Genomic DNA, 25883 nt, shown 5'->3' with positions numbered 1-25883 from the left:
TGCCCATCACTCGCCGAATCTGTGCAGCTCACTCGGGAGCGGCTATTCCCGCGTCCTCGGAAGAGAAGGCGCATTGTGAGCGGATTGTGCACGTATTCTCTGCGCAAGTCGGCATGCTCCATGCTCCATGCTCCATGCTCTACGCAACCTGTCACGCTCGCGATCGCCCCCAATGCAAGTGGCACAGGCTGTGGGAATTCTCTCCTGACAGTGCACAGATTCGGGCAGATCTGGAAAGAACAGCTCACCATTATGAGCAATGTTCGAATCTTGTCCTGCACTCATGATCATGCAAAACGCAACTGAAGGTGCGGGCGTGCGTACGTACGTATCGGTGTCTATCTACCTGCCTGTACCTGTGCGTACGTATCGGTGTCTATCTGTCTGTACCTCGACTTGCGGGTCGATTCAAGAAAGGATCCAAGTACCCACCTACCGCTTGTCACTGATGCCGTGCCCAGCAATCTCTGTACCCCCGGGGGTAGCTTTATTTCAATTTTTTATCTTTCTTTCTCGGTGACACGTTTGCCCCCCCCCCCCGGTTTGGACCGCTCACTTCACCTTCCGGACCCGCCCAGCTCAAGGCGTGTGGTACATACTTCAACCGTACATGCACACGCATCTAGATTCCTTCAAACAACAAGTATTTATGGACAAGAGGGACCTAGGAAGTGTTTCAGGACTCGGAACTCGATTGCTACACAACCTATGTAACCATGGAGTACCGATAGCTTTGCGTACGGACCCAATTGCAATCGGCAGGTACTCTGAGCTGGCCACGTAGAGGACATCCTGCTCTTGGCCCGTCTTTGTAGGTCAGTACTTATGCATGTATGTATGTACAGATTGCCTGCGTACATCTCTTGGGGACAACTAGAACTGGCTGATATTGGAGTTGCCTCTCACAGGAACAACCATCAGGGCCAAACTGTATTTTCTCTCGGGAGTTATGGAGATTGGATCGGAATCGGCTTCAGCTGCTGTGGGGGAAGAGCAGATCCCGCCCCCCGCCCCCAATGCTTTGTATCACCGCACTCCAGGCCGCGCTATGTGGGAGTGGCTGGACGGTTCGTGGGGCGGCAGCGGAGAAAACCCCCTGGGCTGATATGTACACGCAACGGACCTATCTGCCTTCCCCACAAGAGCCGGCGAATTCAGGCTCGTAAAGCAGCAGCGGCGGGTACCTACGATGATTGAAGGAACGATACCTTGCATTGCAGACCCGTGGGGACCACCGTCTACCCGCAGTCTGAGATCCACACGCGGGACCTGTGGTCAACCTTTGTTGTGGCATCGGTTCTGCCAGATAGCCTGCCTCCAAGCCAGGTTTCGATGATCTGGTTGGGATCATCGGCGAAGCGAGACATATGTCGGAGAATTGCCAATTGAGCACGCGAGAAATCCATGCGTATCTGACGGAGGATGCATAACTGGTGTGTCTCGTCCGTGAAGTAGGTGGCGGTTCACCAGACGGGGGTACCTGCCGAAGGTATTACGGCCACCCGGCCCAGTCGTGTTGCATACTGCGGTGCCTCCGTCCGTCCTTCTGTCCAGCCAGCCCTTCCGGCCATGAGCGGCCTTGCTGGATGGTGTTTTCGCAGAAAACACATGGATCCGCACATTGACCACCTCACACCCTCCTCCCAGTCTTGCCCTCCCCCCCCTCCAAGAACCGGGTCTGCCCACTAACGGTTGCCTATGTAGCATCTAACGTAGCGGCACTGCAGTTCGAATCGGCTCGAACGGCTCGTAATGGTTTTCGGTCAACAGTGCAGCCCATCGCCAACAGTCATGGTCAAGCAGAGGGAGAACTGTGCTTCCTGCCATAGCCACTGCAATGTACATACATGATGCCCGCCACGTTGCGGGATATCATGGTGTGCGGATAGGGCTGTCGGTAACTCTACACCACATCCCATCTGGAGAGCGGCGGCCAAAACCTCAAGAATTCTGCTAGATGCCGTACGATTCTGCTTGGTCCCTCCAGGTTTGCTCCCTACCTCCTTCCCCCTCCCATCCCCTCCCCCCCAACTTGATTTCGAGCCAGGGTTACTTCCGTTGTTTGTTACACATACGCATGGCTCTCCTACAGCCACTAGCATCGGGTGACCCACCATGCTTTGTGCAAACGGCGTCGATGGTGGCGCGCGCATCTCCCCGTTCTCGGCCGCGATCTAAGGCTTCAGACATCAAATTGCTTGACAGCAATACTGTCGTCGTTGCCTTCGTGGACCAGTAACTTCCCACGAAGCTAATCGTCAGATGTGAGCAGCACAGCCTTGCTGCGGAATTTGTGGCGAATGCCACCGCCGGATGAGGCAGTTTATTTTTTGCACTTCAAATCAACCTTGATACAAAGTGCATCCGAGCAACGAGGGGAATCGGTGGCTTCGAATCTGGTCACAAACTTCAACGCCCTTCAAACGCCAGCGTTGCCACGATCCGATATGCGTTCCTGCTTTACACGTTGCGGCCCTGCAGTAAGGCATTGTCCGTCATCTGAATGGTGGGGATCTTTGATTTGGCCCATATATCTTCCTGGTGGCCCTGCACAGCCTTGAGAGAGGGACAGGTGAAGTCTCTCGCTTGACTTCTTGCTTGCTTGCTCGGCTGACCACGGTGAATGGGAGATTGTAGCCCAGCAAAATCGCATGGGCGGCATTATGCCGACAAGATTTAGGTTCCCCAGAAGGACAAAGGGAAGCCCAGCATTCGCTCCAGAAAAATGTACACAAAAGACGATAGGAAACAAGCACTGCCGATTACAACCACCAGTGGAGCCCTCCCCCCCCCCCTCCTATCTCTCTTCCCTCCCCGCCTCATTCCTGCCTGCGGATACACGGGACCTGTCCAGCGCACTACCAACGGGTGAATATGAGAAGAATTGCCCATGATATCCACGCACGCTTTCTGCCCTGTGCTTTTCCTGCGCTGGAAGGTGAGAAGCCAAAATCAAATGCACATTAGAAGAAACCATGAGCCAGCCGTCTGTTTCACTTCTGGGATCCATCTGATGGCCGATAGATCTCTACCTGTCATCCGAGATCCCTATGATGGGGAGGGATTGGGGGATTGGTGGAGGGGGGGTGGGAGTGCAATGACCTATGCCCTTCCTCAATGTATCGACATGCAAACACTTCATAATGCGCCCTCTCGCCACATCTTCGTAACTTTTCCATTAGAACCCTTCCCAGATATCCCTCTGATTTACCGCCGCATCTACCACTTGTTGCCCCCCCCCCCCCCCACACCCCCCACCTCCCGACCACATCACCAACTACCAACAACCGACCACTGATACCACTATTACTGCTGCTACTACTACTCCCACCACCACCACCCCTACTGCTACTACTACTGCCACTACTATTACTACTATTACTACCACCACTGCTTCTACATCTCATCCCCCACCCCCACTAGTATCGCTTCGTAGCGTACTGGGTCTCACCTACGAACACCAACGTCATCCATCCCCACATCCCCCCATATACGACAGCCGCCGGACTTGGACGGAGAGGCTATAACACTGTTTGTACTGAAAGTACGCAGGGTTGGTCGTAGTTGTGTCTCCAAAAAAACCGCAGTGGTAACGCAGCTTCTGGCCTCCATTTTCGTCTTTGCCTCTGTGTGGCCTGAAGCGATTGCATCGGCGTCCTTCGCCGTCCTTATTCCAGTGGAGCAGGCTTTCGATACATACTTTAGCCTACCTGCCAGCCGGTGTCTCTTCTTTCCAACATTGTCATCACTACTTCCACTCGCTCACACCTCGCCCTTCCACCCCAAGGGAGGTTTGTCATATTTCATCTGCCCTCCCGTCTCCAACCTCTCCGCTGGCTTTCCGAGGCCCATTCTGTCGCATTGCCTCTCCAGTCCCCCGCCCTTCCTGTACTTTCTCGAACTCGGTAACAGAACGTATTTCGACCTTGCTGCCATCGAACGAGCGACGCAGTATGACTCGCAACAATAACATCTTAATCCAATTCAACTCTGGCTATGACCCGGATGCCGGTGACTATCGCCATCCGCCACGGCCACCCATGCACGACAGAGGGAGCTTTAACATGTCCTCACGAGCCAACCCACGCACCGATCCCATGGCCCGTTCGCAAGGACAGATTCGCAATGGCGCCATCTCCCATCCTACCACTGTTCAGAGTAACGGCAATGGGTCCGCCGCACCACGCAGACGGATCCCCGTCGCTGTTTGTCCCACTTTTTCCTATGCTACCTACCTAGTTCATTCCCTCGCTGAAGTTTGTAACATAACTGACTGGGACAATGTCATGAATAGTGCGGGAGGTGCCGTAAGAGAAAGATACGCTGCAGCGGAGACCCTGGTGATAACACTGGCTGTGGCCACTGCAGGGGCGCCCAAGCAGCGCACGAGTGTAAGTTTGAGAGGGTACGTACAAACTTCACTGCCGGCGCTCGAATACCTGGCACAAATGAAACTCATACCATTACCATCACTAGGTATCGTCGTCAACCATCGACCTCCGAACATATTCAGGTGCAACCTCTCCGCCTTCCAATGGAACTGGACAGGCCCACTCCGGCGGCTCTGGACATGGGCCCGGATCCGGATCCACATCCCTTGGATTACATGCAGCAGGGAGTTATTCGGCTCCATGTTTGCATTCATCTGGATATCCGTCCTCCATGGGAATGGGGCATAGCATGGGCTTCAGTAGTAGCCGTGGCACATTGATGAGTTCGAAGCTTTACCATCAAGATGGCCTCATTGCCGATCCCACGACTTCGTCCATGAATCTGGTTGCATCCCGTTTCTACGAAGGGCTTGGGAATGAGATATCGGCTCCCACGGACAGCAATTACTCCCAATACATGCTCAACTCAGAGACAGGACATAGCTTGAGCACCGATAATGCGAACGCAGTTCTTTCGAGCCAGCACTCCGATTACCCAAGGCACTGGTCTTCGGTGCAGCCAACCAACAAGTCCTCCAGCTCCACGTATTACTCAAACTTGGAACCGGAAACCACTGCATCGAGTGTCACAATGGGCAGCATCATGTCCGGCTTCATGCCGTGCCCAGCTGGACCTAGGAATGCCAGCAGCACCAGCTTGGATAGCTATCCCACCATGTTCCCAGCTCTCGGCTCGCTATCTTCGTCTCTACCAGAGAGCGGATCCAGGTCGACGCTCTTGGACAAGGTTCTGCCTCCGCTGGGGCCAGCTCGCATGCCAACCACGGACTTTGGCGGCATCAAGCTCTACAGCTCCTACACGGATTCCTCTGGTCCATCGAGTGCATCACATTCTCGCTCGTCGACCTCGACCCGCAGATCCCCGGCTGCGAGCTATATCCCTGCGTCGCCATCTCTGCAACAGGTTGTGCCCAGCTCCTCCGAGCGATCCACGCCGACACTTCTCTCAACTTCCGAACGATCCACACCGACGCTGCTTTCATCCTCCGCATCCAGCAACTCCATGAGCAACTACGTAACATCTTCTGTCTCGAACATGAACACCATTGGACTGTATCCCTCCAACCAGCAGTCGCTCCACAGCTCCTCGATCGAGCACCTATCGGGTGCCGCGGCCTCGATGCTCAAGCAGGAGCGGCAGAAGCAGCAGCAGCAGCGCACCGAGGTAGACCTGGTTCCGCGCGTAAGTGCAATAACAGCGCCACCGCTTCACACCAGCTCGGGAACACCCAGCAGCAGTAGCAGCCCATCGAACTACCAGCAGAGCGGAGAGCAGCAGCACATCCGGTATCGTGGCTTGAACAGAATCTACTAGCCGGCCGGCCAACCAGAAACCTAGGATATGTCCTATTCCTGGCTCATGCTTTTTTTCTTTTCTTTTACTACTTGACACGCAGAAAAGCTTTGATCACGGTTGCAGCTTCTTATTACTTCCCGACTTCTTTCCTTTCTTTGCATTAGGCTAATAGGTTCTCTCTCTATCTCTCTTATCCATGCTTTACTCGCAGTCTTCCTTTCCTCACCGGCGGCGGATCTTGAACTTTTGTTTGTTTGTAGTTTATGCCTTTTTTTCTTCTTCTTCTTTCGTTTCCCTGTGATATTATAATAGCTTTTACGGTCTCATTTTCCGGGTTGCTTACGGGGGAGGCGGCGGGGAGGTTCGTTTTCTCATTCTCATTCTCTTTCTCTTTTCGGTGGATCACTTTTACTCTATCTTGTATTGCGTGAGAACTGGCGGCACTCTGTGGTTTTTTGTTTGTTCTGTACGGTTCTGCTCGGTTCGGTTCATTGTTACTGCTCGTTTTCATCTCTACTTTTCTACTTGTCTACTTTTCTCCATCATAGGTATCCACTGGATAAGGAAATGCGGGTAGGGTACGACGGGAACGTACAAGGCGGATGGTGGGTGATGGTGGGTAAGGTGGGAAACGTTGAGACGGTATGGTCCTAGACCTAGGTACTTAGTCTTGAGCGAGAGGCGGGAGGCGGGAGCGGGAGGGCGAGATGGCATGCGGGGGTGGCAATGTGCAACGGTCAGCCGGCGGCGGGAGGGCGTGGAGTAAGGATGGGAAGGGCACGGAGGATGGACACGAGTCTGAAGGTGAAGCAGCAGGAGATGAAGAACGAAAACTTACTGGACGGATGGGCAGGTTCAAGTGCTGGAAAATTTGATTTGATTTGATTCAGATTTTACTTTACCATGCGTTTTTACTGCTGTAGCTTTTTTTTATTTCTTTCAGTTGGACTGAATCGTCTGTCGTCTGTCATTCTGCGTCTCGATTACTGTTGTTCTTGGAAGGATTGTAAAGTACCTTAGCTAGCTGGAGGGGGGTTAAGACGGAGCTGGGAAGGGTGAATTCACGATACGATGACATCTGATAACTACCGTATGTCCTTGCATTGTGCTGAGCGGTGATAAGCTGTGTGTACCTATGCCTCATGGGATCCGATGAAGAACACTCTGGGACCAAGGGCTCGGGTCGAGCTGCATTGTCTGTGAGCATATGCGATACCGCAATAGTGATTCCATGGGCAGAAGCACCCAGCTCCCATACGAATTTGAAGCATGGCAAGCGCGTACCATCTAAGAGTGGTGATGGTCAAAAGAAACATACTTCGGGTTTTGTGGAATGAGTGATACCTATAATTGAGCACCTATAAATTCCTTTGAACGAAGCCTTTCTTTCGACTCCGCCAGCCAGAAAACAGAAAACAACAAAGCGAATACCTACTATAAACCACGGTGACACCCGTGCCCCTCTACCTAGTACCTAATATCTACCTCCTACCAACGGCCACGCAAGTGGATGTCCGACATTCCTGTATATTCCATCCTGGTAGCTCAACTCAACTTAATCGTGAAGATGGGCTAGAGCCGGGAAGGGGCAGCATCTAGCTGGCTACATGGCTGGCTGGCTGGCTAGATGGCGAGCAGAACTCTTGGGAGCCTGCTTTGCCATGTGGAGAGCGGGATACTGGAGTAGAGGCCTAGTCCGCTGGATTTTGCCAGTTGGGGGGGGGGTCCGTGACCGTCGATGATGGAGAAGGACGTTACGGTCACAATGGGTGTCTCATGGGTCATGGCAGTGACTCGCCGCAGCAGCACGGGTAACCAAGTACCATAGTTAGCGGGTGGATCGTGGGGGTATCAGAGGTATCGCGGGAGCAATCATGGAGAGACGTTGTCCAACCCCCCCTCCCTTCATGCTGTAACATCTCCGGAGGCAGAGCAGATCTCGCTCGTCGCCCGAGACAAAAACACAAAACATGCACGAACGGCCGGGAAAAAAATTCTTCCATTCCGCGACGATCCGCCCAGCCCAGCCCAGCTCGACACGAGCTTTGTTCTGCTTTGCTTTTGCATCCATCCATCTCATTCGATGATGAAAATTCTCCCCCCCGTTTCGACGAGACGAGGAGAATATGATATTTCGCTCCGACGATGCTCCCACAAATCTACACTTTCCGTGCCCTGGTACGTACATATCATACCATACATAGTCCTGGGTATCGACCGTGGCCCACCGCCGCCGCCGCTTCTGTCCCATATCCGAGCCTAGGTTCATACCTACATTGCTATTCGCAACCATCACTGATTCACCCCCCAGTGAACCACTTCATTTCCGCGGATAGAACTCCTCGTTCCGTCCACTTCCAAACTACGACGACATGCTGGCTCCGCCGTTAACGGCAACACCAGGCGATCACAAATAGAGTGTTGATGCTACAGCACACCTGCATCTTCCAGAAGCATCGTCCCCACCGCGCAGTGCAGCGCGGGAAGGGGAAGGGGAGGGGGTGGTGGGGGTGGCTTGTAGTAGTAAGTAACTAGCAGTAGCGGTGCGCGGGAACGGGAACGTGCTGTGGCCACTATGTGGTCTGGTCTCTGCAGAGCCCGCTCCTTTGTTGGTTTCTGCACGCCTGCGATTTCGATACAGACTGGATGGATGGATGGATATATGGATGGGAGGAAGGCTCGAACTTCCTTCTGGATACTTCCGGTATACACCTGGACGAGCCGGTCGTGGAAGGGCCGGGAAACCCCTCCCCCCGCTCTCCCTCTATCACATCTGCCCCATCGGCAACTGGCTTCCATCCAATGATCGATCGACCGATGAGGGGCAGCACCCATCGTCGTGTGAGTCTGTGCGCTCCGATTCCTGGCTGTGGTAGGGCTGACCAAAGCTCCGCATCGCTGTGGTATGCGGCCGGCGAAGCTCTACATGTGCGCGTGCAGGTGGCGGGGGGTTGGGGCTGGGGCCTCTCCGCTGGCTCACATGATGGGACAGGTAACTACCCCGCACATCCATCCATCCAGACAGACAGGTGTTCTGCCCCATACGATGGCGGCTGTCTCGTCCAAGACGGGTCGGTACCGCGGAGGGGCTGATCGTGGAGATGGGTGCTGAAACGGCGGAGGCAGAAGCTGTGAACAACCGCTTTGCTGCAGTGCAGCTGTGGGCGGGAAAAAGGGAAGGGGATGCCTTTTTTGACATTGCCGTAGTTAGTCGTGATCGCGGCAGACAGCAGGAATGTGCTTTCTGCTCTTTCGTGCTGGTTGGAGATCCTGGGAGAGAAGGCACCTCCGCCCTCAAAGCGGGCCACATCGAACATGCATATATCATAATTACATACTTGTCGTCCGGTAGGATATGCACCACCGCAATTATCATTAAACTGTGAGCATGGTACCGCAACGGATGCCCCAGCAGGAAAAATGGTATAGAATTTAGGAAGGACCATTCGCGGAATGATGCCGCTCTAAGCACCAGCCACATCACTCGTGATGAAGTGGCTTGAACCCGATACGCCGAGTGATCGCTTGTATAGGTAGCACGAGTATTGTACATCGCGCAGCAACGGGCCGACGGCGATAGAGCTTTCTCTCCACCCCCGCAGAGCTGACAGGAAGGCCGGGTAGGAGGTCGCCATAGTCCGGACAGGCCGTATGCGATAATAAATTGATGCTCTCTCTCTGGGACAAAGTACTACCTAGTACAAAACGGTTCGAGGAGATAAAAAAAACTATAAACTCTCGATGTCTCGTCTTGGTTCCAGCCTTGGGATCTTTCCATTGATAGCTCCGTCTTCAGTATGTACCGAGGAAGTGTAGAACAGTGCTGTTTGCGTAATTTTGTGTATCGGCTCACAAGTTTGTACGTTGACATGTACCTAGGCCGAAGCAATGCCGCGGCATCTCCGTCGGAGGTAGAGAGCGCACTTCGCGGCAGCACTCCACGGAGTTTCTGACTCTGAATAGGAGCAACCAGAACCCATTATGTCTCGAACCGATCCGAGGTTTAAGTATCAACCGCCACTTGTCGGGAATCCTCGATCGCAACTCCTCACCCCGTTCGCTAGCGGTTCGAAACAAAGGAAGGGGTAGTTTGACATCCGAGGTGCGGGCGGGCCGAGTGCGCTTTGTCTCTATCTCCGAGTGCTTGAGAAACAAGACCGCTCGCTCCTGATTCACCTTGACACCGGAAGAACTGGCCGGTATTGCATATATTAAGACCCAGCACTTTGTAACCCATCACTGTATCGCACTCGAGCTCCATCTTCGTCGACAGGCCCGGAATACGGAGTCACGCGGTAGCCTCCGCAACGCGAACCACGGAGACTGGAAGAAAAGTCTCCGGCCATGTAGGAAGATACTATAAATTCCCCAAGAAAAATAGGCGGGGAATCGTTCGCGACTGCCTCATTCGGGATTGGCCCATTCGGGATTGGCCCATGCGGATGACGATTTGTTTCTCCCCAGAAGTCTGTTACCCATCGATTCGTCAATTATTGATTTGTGATACTCAGATAATATCCCTTTCGGCAAAGCGCTGTCTCTCCCATCGGCCGTGACATGCTGAACAGCCGCCCACCGAGCATTTCGTGATGCACACACCTCGGAGGTGGAACTCTGTGCTCGGAGTTGCAGGTTCTTTGTCGGAGGGCCCCCGGAGTGGTACATGCCGATGGTTGCTGGTAAATATACGTAGTACACCACGTATGCCCCTTGACCTGGTAGTTATGAAGAATCGTACGGTTCTCTTCCTTGCGTCGTGGCCCGAGTATTGGAGAAGGTGGCTTCTGTCGAGTCCCCGGCGGGCATTTGGGTAAGGTAGCTTGAGCAAATCAGCCAAATCTGAGACCGATATGAAGGACGTACCGGCTTAAGTGAAACAAAGCTATGGGCAGTTACGCCAGTACCGGCTTCACTCGGACACCCGAAATCGACGGGATAACTGTGATCTGCGACAACTCTCTCACAACTTGCTCACCTCAACCATGGAGTTGTAACTTGTTGGTGCTCCGTTGAAGACATTTCCTTCCTGTTGTACCGTATGCTGTGGCTGCTGAGCACTTTGGCGCCCTATCCACTAGCTATTAATTACTGTTCCTGGCAGCTGGATAAAGTCCCCGTCTGGACCGTCTTTGAGTACAGACAATCCTTGTGATGCTCTACTGTTGCAGAAGGTCATAACTATCTCATATCCAGGGTCGCACAGGCAGTCTTGCCGCCAAATAGAGAGAGCTCCCACCTCTCTTCTTCCTCAATTCCGCGCACGTCAAAGGTCTCCACAGTACACGCGGCGACTTCGTTTATCCTGTCGGCATTGCTTCGCTTTGTCCCGGTGCGCCCACACAACAGTGCCGTGCAGTTTGTCATCCCCACATCCCCCGTCCCCCCCTCCGCCACTTTGTATACATATCAGATCTGTTCTTAATATTCCTCGCCGAGGAAACTGCTTTGCTGACTCCATCCCTCATCATATCTGACAGCTCTGTCCGTTGTCGGTATTCTAATTCCGTCCTGGTGGCGCTGCAACAAATCGAAGGTACTCTACCTCTAGGCTGCTCCTGCACCTCCTCAGAAACCCCCCCCCACTGCCGACCGAGCATCCCAACTTCACCAGCTACCCACACCCACTACCACAACAAATAACGGCCTCGGAAAAGACAACACGACTCGGAAAAAAACTGACAGAAAATCATCCTAGCGGCCTCTACTCCGAAACATTCTCCATCGCATACCTAAGTGCTCTTCTACTACCGTCAAGCGAGATTACGGCGTGAAGGAATCCCGCGGCACGGGTAAACGCACACCAATAGGCCACCACCACCAGCACCACCACCACCACCACCACCACCACCACCACCACCACCACCACCACCGCAGCTCTGGATCCAGAACGAACTCATCTTCGCGAACCCCTTGGTGCTGCATCACAGCAGTATCCTTCCAACTCACGACACGAGACGACCTTTCAGCATCGGTAACGAAACGAACACTCGACGCATACGATCAGTGCGACAGCTGAACCAACACACTCCCGAACGCCGCGATGCCTCGGGACGACGCTAGAGATGGGGAGGATATTCCGCTCGTGAACGTGGAGCGCATGGCGCAGACGACGATAGCGGTGGAGGGAATGACCTGCGGGGCATGTACATCTGCAATAGAAGGTTCGTAGGTACACGGTGGGTGTTGTAGCGTCGTCGGCGGCGATGGCGGCCGGGAAAGCGGCAGAGCTGATACAGGCGCGCGCAGGCGGATTCAAGGGCGTGGAAGGCGTGGAATCGTTTACAGTCAGTCTCATGACCGAACGCGCGGTGTTGATTCACGATCTGTCGAAGCTGTCGGCCGAACAAGCGGCTGAGATGTACGATCCCCGACTTCGAATGGATGGTGCAACCAGGGCTGATGTGCATACCTACACAGAATCGAAGACCGCGGTTTCGGCGCGGAAATCATTTCGAGCGATGACCAGACTCCGGAGAAGGCGAGCGTAAATGCGCAAGGAGCCCGGCTGGCAACAACGGTTGTGTCGGTAGGAGGGATGACATGCGGGGCATGTACATCGGCGGTGGAGGGTGGTTTTAAGGATGTGGAGGGAATCGTCAGCTTTACCGTGAGCTTAATTACCGAGCGAGCTGTTGCAGTCCACGACCCGACACTTGTGACTGCCGAAAAGGTTGTCGAAATGTAAGTTCTGTCACGGAGGAAGCTCTGTGCGCTTTGGGCTAATTTTGTCATCGCAGCATCGAAGATTGCGGCTTCGATGCCTCACTAGTTTCTACAGACCTGGAGGACGACGGGGGAGCGAAGAAGGAGGATGTGGTTATCTTCAAAGTTTATGGACTCAGTACTGCGCAAGACTGCACATCCCTAGAAGACGCATTGCTAGGAGCCCAAGGTGTTCATGGCGTCGCTATCACTCTGGCCAATTCTCGCGCGAAGATCAACTATTCGCCAGCCCGGATCGGTGTGCGAGACCTCGTCGCGATTGTCGAGTCGTTAAATTTCAACGCCTTGCTTGCGGATGTCGAGGACAATAATGCTCAGCTAGAATCGCTAGCGAAAACAAAGGAGATCCAGTCGTGGCGGTTAGCTTTCAGATTCTCCCTGACGTTCGCTATTCCGGTTTTCCTCATGTCCATGATCATTCCGATGTGGTTTAAGGGACTAAATGCGGCATTCGCTGCAAAAGAACTACCATTACGTGGTCTCTTTGTCGGCGATGTTATATGTCTGCTCTTGACGATTCCCGTCCAGTTTGGGGTTGGAAAGAGGTTTTACAAGAGTGCATGGAAGAGTGTGAGACACGGCAGCGCAACTATGGATGTATTGGTGGTTCTGGGCACTTCAGCGGCGTTTTTCTTCTCGGTATTGGCCATGGCTATGTCTATTTTCTGCGAACCTCACAACCGGCCCAGCACGGTCTTCGACACTTCGACAATGTTGATCACCTTCATCAGTTTCGGACGGTACCTCGAGAACCGGGCAAAGGGACAGACATCGAAGGCTCTATCTCGTCTTATGTCACTCGCACCATCTATGGCCACCATTTACGCTGACCCCAGCAAGATCGGCCTCTTCGATGACGAGAACCATGTGGCTGAAGAGCAGGTCATTCCTACCGAGCTGATTCAGGTCAACGACGTGGTTATAGTACGCCCAGGAGACAAGATTCCAGCCGATGGTATGGTGATTGTTGGCGAATCCTTCGTCGATGAGTCCATGGTTACTGGCGAGGCGATGCCGATTTCGAAGATGAAAGGGGACATGCTGATCGGAGGTACCGTCAACGGCTCGGGCCGTGTTGACTTTCGGGTTACTCGTGCCGGCAAAGACACCCAGCTGAGTCAAATCGTCAAGCTCGTACAACAGGCGCAAACTTCCCGCGCTCCGATACAAAGGATGGCGGATATTGTCGCTGGTTATTTTGTCCCGGGTGTCTTGACTTTGGGAATCGCAACTTTCATCGGATGGATGATTCTCTCACACGTGCTATCGCACCCTCCAGCACTTTTTGCCAGCGCAGCTGCCGGCGGCCGTTTCATGGTCTGCCTCAAGCTGTGTATCTCCGTCATTGTCTTCGCCTGCCCTTGCGCGCTGGGTCTTTCTACTCCGACGGCCGTAATGGTCGGCACTGGCGTTGGAGCAGAGAACGGGATCTTGGTCAAGAGTGGTGCGGCTTTGGAGACTGCAACGAGGATCACCCACGTCGTTCTCGACAAGACCGGTACTCTAACTCAAGGCAAGATGAGTGTTGCAGTCAACAAGCGATCTGCCGTCTGGGAGCAGTCAGAATGGAGACAAAAACTATGGTGGTTACTCGTCGGTGCTACCGAGTCTGGAAGTGAACATCCCGTTGGCAAATCCATATCTGTGGCGGCAAAGGAAGCACTTGGGATTGGACGTGATGGAGGATTCGAAGCAACGGTCACCAATTTCAAGGCTGTCATTGGTAGGGGAGTGGAGGCAAATGTTCAGCCACATGCCACAGACAGCAAGGCGTACAAGGTTCTCGTCGGCAACGTAAAGTTCCTTGGAGAGTCCTCGGTATTGGTTCCACTGGAAGTACAGAAGGGCCACAGCAACGGAACACACGTATTTATCGCCATTGAAGATGAATATGCTGGATTTATTGCGCTCAGTGACGAGCTGAAGGCGGATGCTGGACATGCAGTTGAGGCCTTCAGGAGGCTGGGCATCAAAGTCTCGATGGTACGCTTTTCATCCCCTAATCAGCATAGCTAGCACATGCTAACAATACTCAATAGGTAACTGGAGACCAAGAAGCAACGGCCTTACAAGTCGCCAAAGAGGTCGGAATCGACGCCGACATGGTCTTTGCTGGCGTCTCTCCTGACGAAAAACAAGAAATCGTGCGGCGCATGAAAGCCGCCGGCGAGTGTGTCGCCATGGTCGGCGACGGGATCAACGATTCCCCCGCGCTCGCCACCGCAGACGTTGGCATCGCCATGGCCTCCGGCACCGACGTCGCCATGGAAGCCGCGGATATAGTCATCATGCGCCCGCAATCACTCCTCGACGTCCCCGCATCCCTCCACCTAGCGCGCACCATCTTCAGAAGAATCAAGCTCAACCTCTGGTGGGCGTGCATGTACAACGTCATCGGCATACCATTCGCGATGGGATTCTTCCTGCCGTTCGGACTCCACCTCCACCCCATGGCCGCCGGCGCTGCAATGGCCGCAAGTAGCGTTTCCGTCGTTTGCTCCAGTCTCCTCCTGAAATTCTGGCGCCGCCCGCGCTGGATGACCGAGGCGGGCATGCAGGCGGTGCACGACAACGATGGGAAGGTTATCTACCGCGATGCTACGTCGTGGTGGGCGTTCTGGCGGCGCGGAGGACGGCTGGCTAGGGGTGGAAACGGATACCAGCCGCTGAGGGACGTGGAAAGCGGGCAGTAGATGTTTTTTGTTGGAGTTAGGTTCTTTGATTTTGGCATGTTGTGGAATTTTACTCTCTTCTTGATTGTCGTATAGTACATATACCTTTTTTGTGCCTGGCTCCTCCTCATTTGATTGACGGCTGTCTTTTTTGCTTTGGCTGTTTTTGTTTCGTTTGTGTTTGGCTTGCGTCTTGCTGCACTGACTCTGGAAAATTTATCTGGATGATGATACTACATCTCCTTTGGTGTTACCCTTTCGCTGTATATTTACTTTATTTCCTTCCCCTTATTTCTTCCGATTCTTTTTTATACCGTGTCTAGGTGGTCTCTTGATGAAAGGAAAAAGCAATAATAGAATCGAATGGGCTTGACTGAATAACGACTACATCATCATTCGCAATCATCCTATATCCACATCCATCCACAGGACGTAGCCAACCAAAAAAAACGTTCGAAAGACCCAAACAATAGCGCTCAAACCTGCCTCATACGCCAAGTAATAACAAAAAGCTCCCGCGAGGAAGTACTAAAAGAGTATCGAGAAAAACTAGATAGGAAGTATTACGCATCAAAAGCAGCACTCAGAAGCAAGTCTCCATCAATCTCCAACTTCTTCCTCGACGTCCGGCGTTTAACCTTCTTTACGGCCGGAGCGGGCGACCCGGTTGCCAGATCTGGTCTGGATTTCTTTTATCACTATCAGTACGTATGCACGAGTGAGGGTAATGGGGTGAGCTTACGACTCGCTCGGATCTCCGACGCTTTCGAGATGTGGGGTCTGACAGTTCATGCTCCGACTGGGGTTCTGGTCCGTCCGCAACTGCGATCTCATTCTCGTCTTCTGGGTTTGGTTCCGGTTCGGCGACGGGAGGCTTTGATCGTCGGCGAGACTGGGGTTTGAGGGTGTCGGTGTTCGCCTCTGGAACGGGTACGGGCTGTTTCCGTCGTAGCTTTAGTTTCGCGGGAGATTCGGCGACCACTGGTGACTGGGTAACCGGTGGTCGTCGTAGCTTTAGTTTCGCGGGAGATTCCTTGGTTGCCGGTGACTGGGCAACACGTGGTCGTCGGATACGTAGCTTTAAAGAGCCGGTCATGGTCTCCGGCTCTGTCTCCTCTACTTGGGCGGCTTGCTGTTGACGTCGTGATTGTCGGAGCGGCGTGGCGGTGGTCTCTGGCATGGATGGACGGGGTTTTCGTGCGCGAGGTTTTGGTTTAACTTCACCACCAAGCTCGGGCAGTGCGACCTCGGGTTCCGGTTCCGGTTCTGGCGCGGACTGTAGTAGACGTCGTGACTGCCGGCGTGGCGAGGCGACGATAGAGGACTGCTTTGGCACGGACTGCCGAGCACGTCGCGATCGAGTGGTGGGCTTCTCAATGGGTTCGGGCTCCGGCTCGGGCAATTTCGGGAGCTCGGGCTCATCTTCCACCCCAGCTTGCGCCTCAGTCTCGGGCACAGCTTCCACCTCGGGTTCAGGCTGAGGCTGTGGTTGCCGTCGCGATCCCCGATGCGGTGATGCCACCGGAGCTGGATCCGGTGCCGGTTGCAGTTGTTGTAGCCGGGAATATGATTTAGATACGGGCTCATCGGCAGTAACCATTGGCTCGGGCTCGGGCAAATTGGGCTTGGGCAAATTAGGCAACTCGGGCTCAGGCAACTCGGGCTCAGGCTGCGGTTGCCGTCGTGATCCCCGACGAGGTGATGCCAAGGCAGTCGAGTCCAGTACTGGCTGCTGTCGTCGTGAGTGCGGTTTCAATTCAAGCACATTCTCCGCAACGGTGACCATAGGCTCAGGTTCGGGTATATGCTCTGGCTCCTCCACTGGTAGCGCTCCTCTTCGAGACCCTGGGTGCGGTGAGCGCCTCGTAGTCTTTCTACTGGAAGAGGGCATAGGTGTAGGTTGCTTCCTTCGCTGCGATTGTGGATGCGGAGATAGCGCGGGTGACTTCGTACGAACAATCATCACCTCCTCTTCGTAAATCACTCTGTCTTCCAATATTTCCTGTTCCTGTTCTGGCTCCAGCTCCAGCTCCTCCTCCTCGTGCTCCTCCTCATGCTCCTCCTCCTGCGCCTCCTCCTGCTCATGCTTGGTATCTGCCTGGCCTTGTGGCTCCTCGGGTTGAGGTTGGAAGAGAGGCCGAGGCTCAAATATCTCCGGCTTTCTTGCAACTTGAGGCTCAGGCTCAGACGCCAACTGCGGATCGGTGGCCCGTACTCGCTTGATTGACCTCGTAACCGCCTCCTGACTCTGCAACAAATGCACCTCGATCTCACTTTCGTTCCCCGCAGTCGACGCAATTGAGAGTCCGCGTAGTCTGCTCTTGCTCCTGCCCTTGCTCCTGTTTCTGGGCGCCGTCATAGGTGCGGTTGGGTCCGAAGTAGGCCCGCTGCCTTCCGCATCTTCGGGGTTTTGAACGGAATTTAACAACCCCTGATTCCATTCGTCCAGTAAATCAATAGCTTTCTTCCACTCTTCATAGAGCACTGTATTCCTCTGCGTGAGTAGGTTGATCTCCTCATTCTTCTCCGCCAATTCTTCGTTCTTCTCCGCCAGTTCCTCAACGGGCACGTAATCTGGCTGGTTCAACAACTCCTGTAGGGAACCGATGACCGTATCAAGCTCCATGCTGAGACTTTCAAGATTCGCCGGCGGTGCCACAACCGGGTTCAGCGCGCCCTCTGCCTCCTCCTCCGTCTGTGGATTATGATCATCGTCTGGGAGTCCCTGGACTGCCTTGAGCGTAGACAAACACTGTCGTACTAGCGCTAGAATATTGTCATTCTCGTCCGCCAACTGCTGCGAAAGCGTCGTCAAAAAGTCCGTAGTATCATCCGACAACGCTTTTGCCGCAGCGGCAGCAGCCGTGGAGGACTGCACACTCTCCCCCAGTGCATCATATTCGCGAACCGTTCCCCGCACCGGTTTATCCCCCGTCTTAATAACGATCGTTGAAGCTGCAGGCCGGGCGCCCCGCCGCGTATCGTTGAGTCGTTCCTTCATCTTGGTGATCTGCATATCGCGCTTGCGGACATCGTTCGCGGCCTGTGTGCGCACCTGCGCGAGAAGCGACTTGAGGCGGAGGGCTTCGTCGCGGAGGGATTTGGCCGAGGACTCGGTGGTGCGCAAGGTGGTCGTCATGGAGCGGGCTTGCGATTCGAGGTGGCCGTTTTTTCGCTCGAGTTCGGCGATCTTCTCTTTCATTGTTTCCTATCGGCGCAACCCCGTGTCAAAATTCGCACAGTACCACAGCGTGAGGGCGTGTAGTGGGTGGAAAGTACGATTGTGGATGTCTGCTTAGTCTCGGTATTCCGCAATACCCGTATCGTGTCTGCCAGATTCTCCCGCTGCTCGGCCTCCCTCTACAGCGCATTCAGTCAGCTAACAATCTCCCGAGCAGCCCTATCCCCCGCCGATTGGCAGCCTACATCTCTCCGCTGAACTAGCTCGTGCACAAGGTTGATGATCCGCGCGGGATTGTCAGGGTCTTTCGAGGGTTTCGCGAAATCGATCGGGTTGCCGCGCAACAGCCCGCGCGACGCAAGCTGTTGGTTGACATAGTTGGACGCAGACTTGAGGTCTCGCGGATCCATGGCGTTCTTGTGAGGAGGAGTTGGGAAGACGTGGCAATTGGGCCAGCAGTTCGGGAATGGACCGATATTCCGTGATCTGATGGGTTGGGGCTGTTTGGAGTCGCGAACGTAAACACGGCAACGACTAGCGCAAATCTGGTTGAGCCTCGTTGTTAAGCGAGTGTCTTGGGTATCTAGAAGCGAAAGGGACACGGCAGAATATATAGGGCTCAGGGCTGATCTCCATTGGACTACATGAATTTAAGGGATAGTCTATTGCGATTAACAGCTCCATACGAGGGTCCCCATGGTCTAGACAAGCCGTATGTGAAAATTCATTGATGTTCTCTCAAGCTCAATGCGAATCCTATTCCTATACAAATCACTCACAGGCTAACCATTTTGGACTCCATAAAAGTCACATCCTAAGCCGCAGTAATCTCAGCTGGTGGATAGACATCCAACGGACTCTTTCCAGCCTGGATATCGCTCTTCGACAGCATCTTACTCCTCCTCATCAACTCGGCGCACTGGACGACCACAGGATCAGTGCCCTGGCTCGCCACGGCAACCACTTTCTCGCCCTGCGTGTAATACGCAACCCACTTGTCTTTGTCGGGTTCTCCCAAGAGGATCACATCGTCATGCTTGTCACCTCCACTTGAGTTTCCGCAGTAGCGAAGCTGGGCTCCGAGAGCTGACCAGAAGATGGGCGTGAACGGAATGGGCTTGCGCTTGTTGGCAATGTGACGTCCCGCCTGGCGACCAGCATTCTGGGCGACGTTCCAGTGCTCTGTGGGGGTTTCATGGTTAGCCATATAGTAGACAAGAGGATTTGAGTTCAATTACCGATTCGAACCACTCCGCTACCGTGAGGATATGTGGCGATATCGCCAACTGCATAGGCATCTTCAACACCCTTGATTCTCCAGTGGTCGTCAACGGCAACGCTTCCGTCATCTTCAAGCTTAATGCCGCTGGCCTTCAAGTACTCGGTGGCGGGAGCCACACCGACTCCGAGGATCACCAGGTCTGCCTCCAGGCTCTCACCGCTCCTCAAGGCCACCGAACCAACGACCGACGAATCTGACGAAGAGGGCTTCGCATCGTCCACCTGGGCACTCATGTAGAACTTGACGCCCGACTTCTCGAGCTGACGCTGGAAAATGGCACCCACTTGAGGACCCATCACTCGTTCTCTGGTAGAAAGGTTAGCATCAGGATGATGAAAGAATGCTGGAAAAACCCTACAGAGGGGTTGACTCCATTCCGACAATGGTGACCTCGTTGCCCTTGCCGCTAAGACACTTGCCAACCTCCATTCCAATGAAACTCGAGCCTGTTTACGGGCATCAGCATCTTTCCTGCTTGTCTAGCTCTCTTTGGGCCGCACTCACCAATTACGACAATCTTCTTCTTGTGGTCGCCGGCCGCTTTCAAAATCCTCTCCACATCATTAATGCCCCTGAGAACGAACACATTGCCTAGCGTTTTGAACCCCTCCATCGGTAGCCGTTTCGGGGTGCCTCCGGTAGCGAAGATGACCTTGTTGTACTCAAACTCCTCTCCATCCTTAGTCTTCAGCTTATGTCCTGCAAAGTCAACTGACTCGACCTCTTTCTCTAAATGAAAGTCAATTCCAGCCGCCTTGTAGAACTCCGCGTCCCTCCACTGGACCTTTGCGACATCTTGAATCAAAGCCTTTGAGAGCTTCGTACGGTCAATCGGCAGATACGCCTCTTTCGAAAGCACTGTAACCTGGCCTGTGTATCCCTTCTCACGGATTCCCTCGATGGCGCCCATAGCTCCTGATCCTCCTCCAACAATCAAGACCTTCTCGTTCGCACGCGGAGAGCAAGCGATGTTGGGGACCCGTCTGCCGGCCTTAAAAGTTTCCTCGTCGCCGCGAACGTACACGGCACCGTCACGCACCGTGACATGGTATGAAGTGAGATGGTCCAGTGCCGGAGCGTTCTCGACGAAGCCGTTGGTGGTATCGAAGCAGGCGCCGTGCCAGGGACAGGTGATGCGGCCGTCATCGGAAACCACGCCCTTGACCAGAGGCGCACCTACAGGTAACATCTCAGCACGTCTTACAGCTTCCACACAATTGGGATTCACATACCGTAGTGAGTGCACCTCGGCCCGAGAGCTCTCAACTGGCCATTAGCTTTCAGCAACAGCACCTTGGCGCCCTCGAGCCCGTCGATCTCGGCCTCGACTTTGTCGCCGTTCTTGAGGTCGAAGTCGTCGAGCTTGAGCTTGTACTCCTTCTGTTGGATTGTAGCCGTCATGTTTGGGGTCGTATTGAAGCTTCTCGAGATGTAGCTATAGTTCGGGAAATGTGTAGGACGCGTGTGTGATAGAGGAACAGTAACACGTTGGAGAGGAGAGAGGAGAAGGCGGCAACGAAGCATGCAAAGCAATTAGTCGGAGCGGGGTTGATGATATATGATATGTTGTCGAGGTTGTGTTTGCTTATGTTTCGGTTTCGGTTCTCATGCATTTGGATTGGCACCCTCTTCTGTATCTCTCTCCCTCTCTCTGTGCACAATTATGTCATCTTCGGATATAGCGGATCTTCGCCCTGCGGTGGAGGTGGAGTTTCATTACCAAAGACAGCTGTGTTCTGTTTCCGGCCGGCACACAGATGCACAAGGCGGGATTGTCATGACGTACTGCATTAACACCTAAAATAAGGCGGGAGAATCAGCGCCAATCGATAGGCAGCATTTTCTCAGCAACAAATCAGCGCAACCCGATGTGACTGAAGCTCATAAACGACCGGGACAAATGCCACAAGCGGAAAGCGATTGAACGCTATTATTCGGCCGATCGCAGAGAGCTTGAGGAAGTGTCATTCTGTAATCGACCGTTTCCGATCACGAGACCGGAGATGACCAGTCCACATCTCATCTTCGTTTGAGGGCTGCCTAGGCGGGGCTTAGCTCGTTTAGAGAGCCTCATCCCCCCATTTCCGGTCGGCTTGAGTATACTCCTTTTTATATTTCTCTCATTGCATTTGACCATTTCCGTTAATTTCAAAAAAAAATCTTGAGGGCGTCAAACACTGATGTATACAGCGGTCGGCGCGAGTGATATAATATGATCGCGCCTCCAACCATCCCCCGTTCTCAAGAAAATACAAGTGATAAGGTCCAGGGTGAATGGGTTCTTCCAAGGGAGAAACATTACTCAATTGGCCTTAGCAATGCTGCACCGTATAATTCCAAATCGTGGTTGGTGTCATTCATGAACATTATCAAGCGCTCTGAGATTCCATTGAACCTCGAACATGAAACGAGTTTCAAGATTGGGCTTGACAGTGTCATTCACACTGTCGACTCCGTGTATGCGAGGAAGCATAATTACACCTTAGACACCGAAACGCGAATAAATCGGCCGACTAGCACCTCCTCCTGTTGTCACAATTCCTATCTACACCGTTACGGCCAAATCGCCACGAGTGGAAGGAGTATGGTCGTCATTAACACCACCAACTCGGAAAGCGTCGGGCTCGCCAACCAAAGATTTGATTACGAAAGCCGAAGAAAGTGATGAATCATGAAATGGCAGCCTCCAGACGCTACGGCCAGACCGCTATAGAGTAACGAGGTCGAAGCTACCCTCTTAATTCCACAAGCTCGAGCTCAACCTCGAGACTACGGGCGCAAACACTATGTGATGATGACTGTTATGTACATTGGCGAGTATGGCACCACTTTCTTTTCTCGTCCGGTCAAACTTGATTCAGCTCTGCGATCAGCAAGTTCCGAGGTAAATTGAATCATCAGCAGCTATTCCCCTCAGTCGCCTCACTTCTAGCACAGCTGTGGGACGGGCCTGTAGATACACCTATGTTGCGAACGAGATCAGCCCGCCATCGAGATCTACCTCTATCAACAACTATGGGGGCTCCCCCGAATCCTCTGTCGTCTTTAAACGACTGAAACAATCGATGGTCGGTCAGTTATTCGGAGTGTACTAGAGGTAAGTTGGTGTTATGTGCTGGTCTGTTTGAAGTTACGAATATGATTGAAGCATGAATTATATACTAGTTTAAACTGTAAAAGCAAGCAAGAAATCGAGTGATGAAAGTCAAAACCTTCAACGTCGCGGTAAAAATGGTCAACCAGAGCACATTGTGTAGGTAGGTACACACCACCGCCATTACGATGTCCCCTCCTCACAATCTCAACTAAATCACAATGCCCATCCCTTCTCCACGCATCAATGATCTCTAACATCGTCCGGCAGCGGCTGATAATACGCGCCTTCCTGCTGGTACCTGCGTCTCGGCCCATCAACCGGCGCAATATCGTCCGCAATAGCGTCTTCATACGTCGGCGGCGGGACGGAATCATCAGCAAACTCATTGTAATCGTTCGGGATCTGGTGAACAGTGGCAGGACCAGCACTAGAGTGTGGACGCATTGGCAGTGGCGGAGCGTATGGTGTGACAGGACTCGATACCGGTGAGGTGTTGGCCGAAAAGGAGCCGGTTTTTCCGCCGGTCGGAAGGGCGAGCGGGACTTTAAGATTGCTACCGTAGGCCTGCGCTTGTGCTTTTTCGTTGGGAAACGAGGGGTGTCGGGGTGGGGCGGATTGAAGGGGCACTCGAGGCGCCGCCGAGGCTATGAGTTGCGCGGGAGGCTTAATACCGGAGTAGATTTGAACTGGAAAGAGGAGGGGAAGTATCTACTAGTTATTAGTGGGGTTCTCGGGACGAGTACACGGGGAGCTTACATCGACGTGGTGTTCATCCGGCCGACTCAGTCCAATCTCAATTTTCAATTGGTAGGCACGGCTGATGTTGCAGGTGGTGAAAGTGGGCGGCAGCGTTTCAGGTAGATACTTTCCGCGCCACATGGAGGCGTCTACCTCGAGCGGGACATTCGGCGGCGAGTTTGTGTCGCCGAGCTGTATCCGGAGGTCTGCTACGCTGAGGAGGCAGAGCTCCGTAAATTCGTCCTTCACCAACTCATGCGCGGATATGTGGGTGGTCGCGAGGAGCATGATTTGAAGGGAGCGGATCACGACGACATCACGGAAGTCATCGAGCTTGGTGAGAAGGATGCGAAGGGGGATGGGCTCGTTAGGGACTAGGATCGGTGGGGAGGGAAGGCGGGCTTCCACCGTGAAGCGGACCGGGACTGGTGGGCCGACAGCGGCATGTTCGGGCTTGCGGAAGGAGGAGAATATACCGCCGGGCTTCTTGGTCGCTGATAGAGGATCTGCGGGGATGAATTCGTGCTTTCTCCGGGCGAAAGCTTCCGCGCCTGTTGGCGGCGGACGAGGAGGCTCGATAGGTAGGAAGACGAATGGATCGTACTGACGCAGGTTGGTCTTGTAGAACGCAGGTCTGTTGACCGTCGCTTTCAGGAAGTACTTGATCCATGCGATGTCCCCAGTAATACCGCTCAAGCTCGGTGGTAGAGTCCCCTTGACATGTCGCGTCGAGTGCTTCGCATAGTCTACGGTCCTATTCGAAATATCGAAGCTCACTTTTTGCAGCAAACCTCCGGAGGTGTCGGTACACGCCGAGTTGATCGGTATACGGATTCTGAACGGGTATGAGTATTGTCCTGCTTTCAACGTGAAGCCCGTGGTGTTATCCTTGGCGGCGGCGTAGATGGCGGCGGCGGGGAAGACGGTGTCAACGATGTAGAGGAACTATTTGCTTTTTGCATCAGTGAACGCTGCACCCCCGCCAGCCCCGCACGGGTGATGCTTGCTATACCTTATGGATCTCGACTTCAGCCCGCCGTTTGTCCCGAGCTCTCTCCCCCGGAGTCTCCAAACGCGGAGGTTCTAGCCGGGTCCGGGATACTCCCTCCAGTTTGATGGTAACCGAAGAGATTGTTTCCTCGGAAGGGATGCTCAGAACGACCTTTTGCAATCATCACCATCGTCAGCACTCCATGTTGCGTCGTGAGGAAGTAAGGCAAGGTAGACTAGGTACCTTCCCCGACACATAGTCTAGACAGGTAAACACATGGCCGGTGCCGCTGGGATTGTCGAGCTCGATTCTCACGGACATGGTTGAGGTTCTGGGAGAATGTTTGGCGAATCCCGTTTTTTGAGGGTGGACAATAGTGGGGCAGGCCTCTTTATCTGACCGCGAGGTGATGATGCGAGACGGTTCAGCTTTCAGCCCAGACAAGTCAAGAGGCTTCCTTCCCTTCCGTTCTCTCTCGCGGTGTTAGTAGCTATTGAGGCGGAGCCAAGAGAGGCTTAGGCTAACTACTCCATATTAGGCGGCAACTCTTCCTTCGCAGACGTCAAAAAGGTTGATTGGCGGCAAGGGTGAAGGGTTGTTTGTGGCTCGGCAGAAATTTTGGAAGGACTTTCGGAACAACCTACGGAAGCACGGAGAGCTCACCAACCACTGCAACTACCTCATCCACCGCCACGCAGACCACCCCTACAGTCTCTCGTTCCCGCGCACGACGAGCACAGAACACGCTCTCTCTCTGTCGACGTCCACAGACTCGTTACCGCGACAACGTCAACACACAGCAATGGTCAGTAACCCCACACACGACACCCCGCCACCGGCAAACTGGCCACTCTAACCCAGTTCCACAGGCACACCGAATATTAACCCAGATCGTGCTCGTCGGCAGCCGAGTGGTCGGCCGTGCCTTTGTCGAAGCCTATCGGCAAGCGCAAGCCTCGGCAAAGTACGCAAAGGCAGCTCAGAACGGACAGGTCTCGGGCAATGGCAGCGCAGCGTTGGGAGGTCGTGGGGGGCTTACCGTCGACGAGGCGTATAAGATTTTGAGTGTCAAGCCCGCCGCCGAGGGTCCGTCAATGGAGGCTGTTGCCGAGCGCTACAAGATCCTGTTCGAGCGAAATGATCCGAAGAAGGGCGGAAGTTTCTACCTGCAGTCGAAAATTTATCGAGCAAGAGAGCGGTTAGAGGCCGAGGCGAAGAGGGCGGCGGGGAAAGCTAAGCAGGGGGAAGCAGCGGCTTCAGCACCACCATAAGCCGGAGGAGAGGGAGGGTGAATTGAGTATAGACAGAGGAGTTGGGAGCTGGGATTGTATAAAAACTACGGAGGAGACGGCGGAGAGAGACGGCGAAACGGAGACTTGCTTGATTCTGGGGCATCATCCCCTGTCCTTTTTCATTTCTTGTATACTACTCTACTTAACATACACTGATGA

The 25883-nt window shown here is 53.8% G+C and overlaps 6 protein-coding genes across 6 annotated transcripts; 3 read left to right on the top strand and 3 right to left on the bottom strand.

Annotated features, from left to right (window-relative positions):
* The first annotated feature begins 3740 nt into the window (after positions 1 to 3740).
* BZA05DRAFT_13880 (uncharacterized protein) lies at positions 3741 to 5852 on the top strand. Its single transcript, XM_051478873.1, has 3 exons — positions 3741 to 4205; positions 4295 to 4405; positions 4477 to 5852. Exons 1-3 carry the CDS (start codon positions 3954 to 3956, stop codon positions 5764 to 5766), a joined length of 1653 nt encoding a protein of 550 aa, XP_051344396.1. The 5' UTR covers positions 3741 to 3953; the 3' UTR covers positions 5767 to 5852.
* A 5653-nt stretch (positions 5853 to 11505) lies between these two features.
* On the top strand, positions 11506 to 15475 carry BZA05DRAFT_13749 (E1-E2 ATPase-domain-containing protein). Its single transcript, XM_051478859.1, has 5 exons — positions 11506 to 11909; positions 11995 to 12106; positions 12166 to 12429; positions 12486 to 14454; positions 14511 to 15475. The coding sequence occupies exons 1-5, from the start codon at positions 11789 to 11791 to the stop codon at positions 15162 to 15164; spliced, it is 3120 nt and encodes a 1039-aa protein (XP_051344395.1). The 5' UTR covers positions 11506 to 11788; the 3' UTR covers positions 15165 to 15475.
* BZA05DRAFT_13847 (Afadin and alpha-actinin-binding-domain-containing protein) lies at positions 15366 to 18944 on the bottom strand. The gene is made up of 4 exons (XM_051478871.1): positions 18570 to 18944; positions 18423 to 18503; positions 15886 to 18351; positions 15366 to 15832 (listed from the first exon to the last, which is right to left on the bottom strand). Exons 1-4 carry the CDS (start codon positions 18732 to 18734, stop codon positions 15707 to 15709), a joined length of 2838 nt encoding a protein of 945 aa, XP_051344394.1. The 5' UTR covers positions 18735 to 18944; the 3' UTR covers positions 15366 to 15706.
* A 194-nt stretch (positions 18945 to 19138) lies between these two features.
* On the bottom strand, positions 19139 to 21007 carry BZA05DRAFT_330529 (uncharacterized protein; the record flags this gene model as incomplete). The annotated part of the gene is made up of 5 exons (XM_051480541.1): positions 19139 to 19506; positions 19563 to 19912; positions 19965 to 20052; positions 20111 to 20782; positions 20839 to 21007. The coding sequence occupies 5 exons, from the start codon at positions 21005 to 21007 to the stop codon at positions 19139 to 19141; spliced, it is 1647 nt and encodes a 548-aa protein (XP_051344393.1).
* Positions 21008 to 22943: 1936 nt separating this feature from the next.
* On the bottom strand, positions 22944 to 24753 carry BZA05DRAFT_329794 (uncharacterized protein; the record flags this gene model as incomplete). Its single annotated transcript, XM_051480504.1, has 4 exons — positions 22944 to 23411; positions 23460 to 24386; positions 24454 to 24603; positions 24676 to 24753. The coding sequence occupies 4 exons, from the start codon at positions 24751 to 24753 to the stop codon at positions 22944 to 22946; spliced, it is 1623 nt and encodes a 540-aa protein (XP_051344392.1).
* A 481-nt stretch (positions 24754 to 25234) lies between these two features.
* BZA05DRAFT_414550 (mitochondrial import inner membrane translocase subunit tim16) lies at positions 25235 to 25703 on the top strand (the record flags this gene model as incomplete). The annotated part of the gene is made up of 2 exons (XM_051485261.1): positions 25235 to 25237; positions 25302 to 25703. The coding sequence occupies 2 exons, from the start codon at positions 25235 to 25237 to the stop codon at positions 25701 to 25703; spliced, it is 405 nt and encodes a 134-aa protein (XP_051344391.1).
* Between the last annotated feature and the right edge of the window lie 180 nt (positions 25704 to 25883).

Source organism: Tricharina praecox (genome assembly GCF_024521635.1).
Source record: "Tricharina praecox strain CBS 144465 chromosome Unknown BZA05scaffold_1, whole genome shotgun sequence".
Classification (NCBI taxonomy): Eukaryota; Fungi; Ascomycota; class Pezizomycetes; order Pezizales; family Pyronemataceae; genus Tricharina; species Tricharina praecox.
The sequence above is the reverse complement of the archived record's forward strand: the minus strand, read 5'-3'. Positions and strand labels throughout refer to the sequence as shown.

Bases quoted from the DNA above. Each gene is read 5' to 3' on its own strand.
- BZA05DRAFT_13880 (XM_051478873.1), top strand. From the start codon at position 3,954: ATGACTCGCAACAATAACATCTTAATCCAATTCAACTCTGGCTATGAC. The intron at 4,206-4,294 runs GTTTGTCCCACT...TGTCATGAATAG, and splicing joins GCAGACGGATCCCCGTCGCT to TGCGGGAGGTGCCGTAAGAG. The intron at 4,406-4,476 runs GTACGTACAAAC...TACCATCACTAG, and splicing joins ACGAGTGTAAGTTTGAGAGG to GTATCGTCGTCAACCATCGA.
- BZA05DRAFT_13749 (XM_051478859.1), top strand. From the start codon at position 11,789: ATGCCTCGGGACGACGCTAGAGATGGGGAGGATATTCCGCTCGTGAAC. The intron at 11,910-11,994 runs GTTCGTAGGTAC...AGGCGCGCGCAG, and splicing joins ATGTACATCTGCAATAGAAG to GCGGATTCAAGGGCGTGGAA. The intron at 14,455-14,510 runs GTACGCTTTTCA...AATACTCAATAG, and splicing joins TGGGCATCAAAGTCTCGATG to GTAACTGGAGACCAAGAAGC.
- BZA05DRAFT_13847 (XM_051478871.1), bottom strand. From the start codon at position 18,734: ATGGATCCGCGAGACCTCAAGTCTGCGTCCAACTATGTCAACCAACAG. The intron at 18,504-18,569 runs GTAGGCTGCCAA...AATGCGCTGTAG, and splicing joins AGCTAGTTCAGCGGAGAGAT to AGGGAGGCCGAGCAGCGGGA. The intron at 15,833-15,885 runs GTAAGCTCACCC...TAGTGATAAAAG, and splicing joins GTCGGAGATCCGAGCGAGTC to AAATCCAGACCAGATCTGGC.